The 6,316-nt window shown below is 39.3% G+C and overlaps 1 protein-coding gene across 4 annotated transcripts in view; it reads left to right on the top strand.

The window, feature by feature from the left end:
* Positions 1 to 440: 440 nt before the first annotated feature.
* Positions 441 to 6,316, top strand: part of LOC110109290 (calmodulin-binding transcription activator CBT-like) — a 142,168-nt gene continuing 136,292 nt past the window's right edge. The window contains exons 1-3 of one of the 4 annotated variants that reach the window (XM_028692356.1): positions 441 to 2,760; positions 4,501 to 4,589; positions 4,692 to 4,745. In XM_028692356.1, coding sequence (XP_028548189.1) covers positions 2,659 to 2,760; positions 4,501 to 4,589; positions 4,692 to 4,745 — 245 coding nt within the window. In that variant the 5' untranslated portion in view covers positions 441 to 2,658. Of the gene's footprint in view, positions 2,761 to 3,975; positions 4,042 to 4,500; positions 4,590 to 4,691; positions 4,746 to 6,316 lie in introns of those variants that run through there. The other 3 variants (XM_028692354.1, XM_020840285.2, XM_028692355.1) reach the window with 3 other exon arrangements.

Raw genomic sequence — 6,316 nt, 5'->3', positions numbered from 1 at the left:
TTTCTAATGTAGTTTTCTGTGAGGGTTTTCTAGCGGCGTCCAAGTTGATGAGGAGAGACGATCTACCTCTTCTAATTGTAGATCATTTGTCTGTTTTATTTCTTATTAAGTTATTCAAAATTAACTAATTGTTCATCCTAAATCTATTCTTTTTTGCTATTTTTTGTTGAATTTCCTGCTTTCCTTGCTGAGTTTGACTCCAAGGCATTTCAAATTGGTATTATAGCGGTGTCTTAGGTTGAAAGTTGAAGTCCCCATCACTGATTTATGCTGAAATTGTTTTTCCACCTTGCTGATTTTTGCTGTTTGGAGGATAGATTAACCAAGTATTTTTTATTGTTTTTTGCAGTTTGGAGTCCAAAATTTGTGAATGGAAGCAAAGAAGATGGAAGCTTGTGAGATTGAAATGGAACAACTTAAGGGCTAGGATGCAGGAGAAACATTCTAGAACGAAGGAAAGATCTTCTGTAATGGAGGGAAGGGTTTCCTCCAAGTAGAGGCGTTTTGGAAACATTGAAGGCATGATGAAAAAATTGATTGAGATGTAATGAAAGGCTTCACCATCTACTCCTAGGCCTGATTGGAAAGGTAAGAAAGTTCAGGAGGAGGATGAGGAAGTGGACAGCGTTTTGCCGTTTTCCCTAAAGGACCATCTGAAGGGATTCCAAGGGGAGGTGCATCGAGGTATCCAGAAGAAAGGGTAGTAGAAAGGGGGGGAGACCAAACCCTTTTGGAGACCAACTGGGCAGGAAGGAAGGTGGATCGGAGGAAGCAATGGTGGGGCCAAATCATGGGGTCCAAATCTGCTAGGGGAAGAAGGGAGAGAATCACACCACCACTACATAGGAGGAGCTAACAAAGGAAGAAGCCATTGGGGTACGGATATAGGCCGAGGAAGTTAAAGATGCCGATCTTCGGAGAGGAATACGCTCAAAGTTGGGTGTATCGGGTGGAGTGTTACTTTGCCATCAATGGTCTGACGGAAGGAGAAGAACCTCATGGCGTTATGAATATGTTTGGAAGGAAAAGCAGTGGCTTGGTTTTAGTGGAGAGAAGCTAGATATCTGATCTTTTCCTGGGGAGAATTTAATGATCGTTTTTTTTGAATGTTTTCGAGCCATTCGCGAAGGGGACCTCCACGAAAAATTCTATGCTTTAACTCAAGATGGGACCGACATAGAGTATCGGGAGAAGTTTGAGCTGCTGTCAGATAGACTGAGGGGAATTTTTGAGGAAGGGTTGAAAGGAAATTTCATGAAGGGATTTAGGGAAGACATAAGGGAAGAGCTTAGGGTGCTGAGGTCTAGAAGGCTAAGAGAGATAATGGAGCTAATACAAAAGGTGGAGGAGAAACATCAGAGGGAGAAGGCCAGCCAGGGAAACCCCATGTGAGGGGCTTACAGAAACAGCTCTACAACCGTAGCACTGAGGACCCAGATAATATCATTTCAGAGGGAAGCACCTAAGGAGAAGAGCAATAGAGTTCATCCTGGAAGCAATTTAAAATGCCTCACAGAACCATAAGTGCAGAATAGGCGGGCGAAAGGGCTATGCTTCAGGTGTGATGAGAGATCTATACCCGGGCATAGGTGTAAGAATCGCCTCCTTCAAGTCTTGATGGTCTGTGAAGGGGAAGAGGAGAGCAAGGACGAGTTGGAGGATGTATTGGAGGAGACAAAGCAGTCGCATTTGGATGTCGCGGACACTATGAAATTGGGCGGGATTTACTCGAAATCACACTATGAAAGTTATGGGGGAAAATTGGAGAGCAATCTATGGTAGTTTTGGTGGATTGTTGAGTTGCACAATTTCATCTCAAATTGGGTGGTGGACCGATTGAGGTTGAAGTTAGCCTGGATGGAAGGGTGTGGGGTGATGATGGAAACATGCAAGATAGAGAGGAGCAGGGGATATGTAAAGGGGTGGTGATGACCTTGTAGGATATTTAGGTGGTGGAAGACTCCCTTCCCCTGGACTTGGGAAGTACGGATGTGATTTTAGGGATGAAGTGGCTACATACTATGGGGATATGAAGGTGAACTGAAAATCATTGACCATGGAGACACAGGTGGAAGGCAAAAAAGGTAATGCTTCAAGGGTATGCCGGCTTATGTAAGACCATGCTCAGGACAATCCAGGATGCAAGCTGGGATATTTGGTAGAGTTGCAAAGCATAGAAGGGGTTCTAAAATAGACGGCAAGGGAAGTTCTAGTGGGGGTCCAACAGATTTTGCAATAATATTAGGATGTATTTAAGCCACCGGTCCGGTTACCACTGCCTTGAAAGCACGAATATGCCATCAACTTGAAAAAAGGGACTTCTCCGATCAGTGTCAGACCATACCGTTACCCCCACATCTAGAAATATGAGATAACGAGGTTGATCAAGGAGATGATTGATGCATGGATCATTAGACCCAGTGTGAGTCCTATAGCCCGGTATTGGTGAAGAAGAAGGATGGCAACTGGAGGTTTTGTATAGATTACAAGGCTTTTTAAACAAGGAAACAATGCTAGAGAAATTTCAATTTTTCGTGATAGATGAACTCTTGGATGAGTTATTTGGAGCTGTGATCTTCTTCAAATTTGATTTGAAGTCGGGTTACCATCAAATCAGGATGAAGACAACAGATATGCACAAGACGACCTTCAGGACACATGAAAGGCACTACAAGTTCCTGGGGATGCCCTTTGTCCTCTCCAATGCCTTGCCACCTTCCAATCACTTATGAACTCAGTGTTCCAGCCATATCTCCGAAGGTTTGTCCTAGTATTTTTTGATGACATTTTGATATATTGCAAGACAGAGGTAAAACACTGAAGCACTTGAAGGCTGTCATAGAGACATTGAGGGAGAGTCAACTGTTTTCCAACTGAAAAAAGTGCAGATTTGGTTAATGACAGATGGAGTATTTAGGGCATGTAGTGTCCAGAGAGAGGGGTTGGCTGACCAGTCCATGATTCTGGCCATGGTGGACTAGCCTCTTCCTGAGAACCTGAGGGAGCTGCGGGGGTTCTTAGGGCTCATCGGTTACTACCAGAAGTTTGTGAAGGGATATGGTATTATAGCAAGACCTTTAACGAAGCAATTGAAAAAAGATAATTTTGAGTGGGGGGAGGAGTGACCTGAGCCTTCCAGGAGTTGAAGACAGTGATGCACAATATATCTGTGCTAGCATTCCCAGATTTTATGAGATCATTTGTGGTGGAGACGGATGCATCATGTTATGGGTTAGGAGCAGTATTCATGCTAGATCAGAGGCCAGCCAGGTGCTCACAACCAAGGCAAAGCTCAAGTCTGTGTATGAGCGGGAGCTGATGGAGATCGTCTTGGCTATCCTGAAGTGGTAGCCTTATATGTTAGACATTTCATAGTCAGGACAAATCAGATGAGCCTGAAGTTTTTGTTGGAACAACAGATGGTCATTGAGCACCAGAGATGGCTATCCAAATTACTTGGATATGATTTTGAGATTCAATACCGGTCAGAACAAGAAAATAAGGCAACAAATGCTTTGTCCAGGAGAGTCTAGTGACCTCAATTGGCGGTCTTGTTAGTACCATTGTTGGTAGATTGGGAGGCATTAAGACTTGATAATGAGCAGAATGAAGAGTTGAGGAAGATCAGAGAGGAGCTACGAGCTACTGAAGGATCTAAACAATTACCCATGTTATGTTTTGAAGGAGAGAGTTACTATATTATAGGAGGTTTGTGTTACCTCGGACCTCGGGTTGTATTCTCATACTACTATAAGCTGTTCATGGCAGTGCGATAGGAGGGCACTCCGGAGTTAAGAAGACATATAGTCAATTATCAACAGAGTTATATTGGGTAGGGATGCATCGCGATGTAGAGAACTGGGTGGCCAAATGCGATGTGTGCCAAAAGCATAATTACTTAGCCATGATGCTAGTAGGGTTACTACAACCCTTAGCCCTATCAGAGAGGGTGTGGAAGAAAGTGACAATGGATTTCATCGAAGGGTTGCCATGATTAGAAGGGTTTTCAATGATCGTGGTAGTAGTAGACCATTTGAGCAAGTATGCACATTTCATCTCTTTGAAGCACCCTTACACAATATATAATCTTGTTTTCTTCCCAAAAATTGTCATATGAAATTTCTGTTTTGTATGGTTGAAATACATATGTTTTGGATTTTGTACAGGCTTTTTGTTCACTTTCTTTAATATTGATGAAATTTGAAGCTTACTAATAGTTTTTGATTATAAGGTGTACTAAATTACTTTTTTTTTTTTACCTCCATATATTGTTTTTTTTTTTAAGTTAAAACCAATCCGTTGGTATCTATGCTGCTCTAGCTTGTTCAATTGGTTGTCCCCTTTCCACTCTGGGCAGCTTTTTCATTGATTATGGTTTTAATTTGTACATATATGCTTTACTACGTTAAGAAAATTTGGAGTGGTTGCTGAGAATGATATTTTTTAAGTAAATGCATATCTACATCCTCAAAGGTCCTTTTCTATAAATTTTGATTACAGATTGGTAACGAAGAAAGGATCCATGTATACTATGCACGTGGGGAGGATGATCCAAACTTTTACCGCAGGTGTTATTGGCTTCTTGATAAGTATGTTCTGCTGATTCTTGCCTCTAAAAATTGTTCGCCACTTGTGTTTAAGGAATTTCATTATTGCTGAGATTTTTATTAGAACCAGTATTTGTTGTGTAGTAACCACTCATCTCATCAATTACCTTCTCATGTCGCCAATGTGTTTATCTCCTGGTTAGTCTTAAACGCTTGTTTGTGGCAAAATGTTTTCTTTATATTTCTTAAAATATATAAAATGTTTGTTCTTTAACGGCTTATTAGCGTCTTGTTCATCTTTAGTTTCCTAAAGCTATCATCCATTTTCCTGAACTTGAACATGGCTGTCTCTAATTTGTGGTGTCAAGCTCCAGCCCTACTCAGTAAATGGAATAAGTAACATTAGCATTAAGAAGTTGACCATGGGGTTGTAATTCTTGTTTGGATCAAGGACATTGTGACCTCAATAGTTATAAAATTCTTTAATTAGGTTGGACTCTATATTAAAAAGATCTGATGTTTGTTGAAAGAGGTGTGGGTGGTCTATAATTGTTTGATTTTGCCTTTCACTTGTCTCTTAGGCTACCTGAAACATGTAACAACTCTTTTTTACTCTTATTAGTGGTTTCCTGGTGTTCTTGTCATCAATTGACCCACCACCTTACTATCTGGTTGTTCTAGTCCTCTGCTTCTCTTTCCCTTATTGTGCATCCCTGCTAATTCCTCTTGACACATTTTAAGGCTGTGATTGAGCCAAGCGAGCTGAGTGCGTTATGAATTGGACTTGGCTTGGTCATGTACTACAAGTTGTTCACATTTGGCTTGAGTTTGGGCCAAGCTTTTATAAATATGCTCGTACTTGTCTTTTTAAGATTTTACTATAATTAGGGCTTGACTAAAATAATTGGAGTACTTGAAAAGGTTGAGCTAAAAAATAAACGGATTACTGGACTCGGTATATTGATAAATAATTTACTTGTCAAAATGAATAAGTAATTTAATAAATATGAAATTATTATCTAAATATTTTACAACAATTAAATAAGATAATAAATAAGTCTCAATCATGAATTTTTACAGTCATATGACCTAAATAAGGACCAGGAATGTTGTTCCTTGAAATGGAGAGATAATAATGGATTGCATCAAGTCAATAAGCAGTTTTACTAATAATAGACTAATTATTAAAAAAAAAATCATTAGGAAGTAAGGTTACACTAACTCTTCAAAATGGTTACAGTATTTGATCTCATAGAAGTGAAGATGATTTACTATAAATAAAAAATTAACTAGAAATAAGATGTTTTAAATTCATTGAGGGTGGAAAGTGGATCACCTTGAATTTGCCATTCTTATTTATTTATAAATTGCAATGATTGCTGTGTACCTTTCAATACCATTTTTTAGTTTTACAACATTCAACTTCTCTTTCTTTTACTCCTATTGAAGTGGTTCTCTTGATTATTATCATTAATAGCTTTCACAACTCCTCCAAGAACATTTGTAACCATACCAGCGACAACTTCCACTTGAGTATCATCTATGGTTTGACTACCAGAAGTCGACACTAGAATTTATTTTTATTTGTTACAAATCAAGAGCTATAGGTTATGACCAATTGCAATGTTGAGACGAGGCACTGACATACTTAATATTTAACACTATTCAATCATAACATTTATGTTATACTATTATTATGGCATATATACTAGATATGAAATTCATGACAACATTTTGTATCATACTACACATAAGGAATTAGTGATATT

Source organism: Dendrobium catenatum, unplaced genomic scaffold, assembly GCF_001605985.2.
Source record: "Dendrobium catenatum unplaced genomic scaffold, ASM160598v2 original_scaffold_183010, whole genome shotgun sequence".
NCBI lineage: Eukaryota > Viridiplantae > Streptophyta > Magnoliopsida > Asparagales > Orchidaceae > Dendrobium > Dendrobium catenatum.
This window is presented reverse-complemented; position numbering and strand designations above follow the sequence as displayed.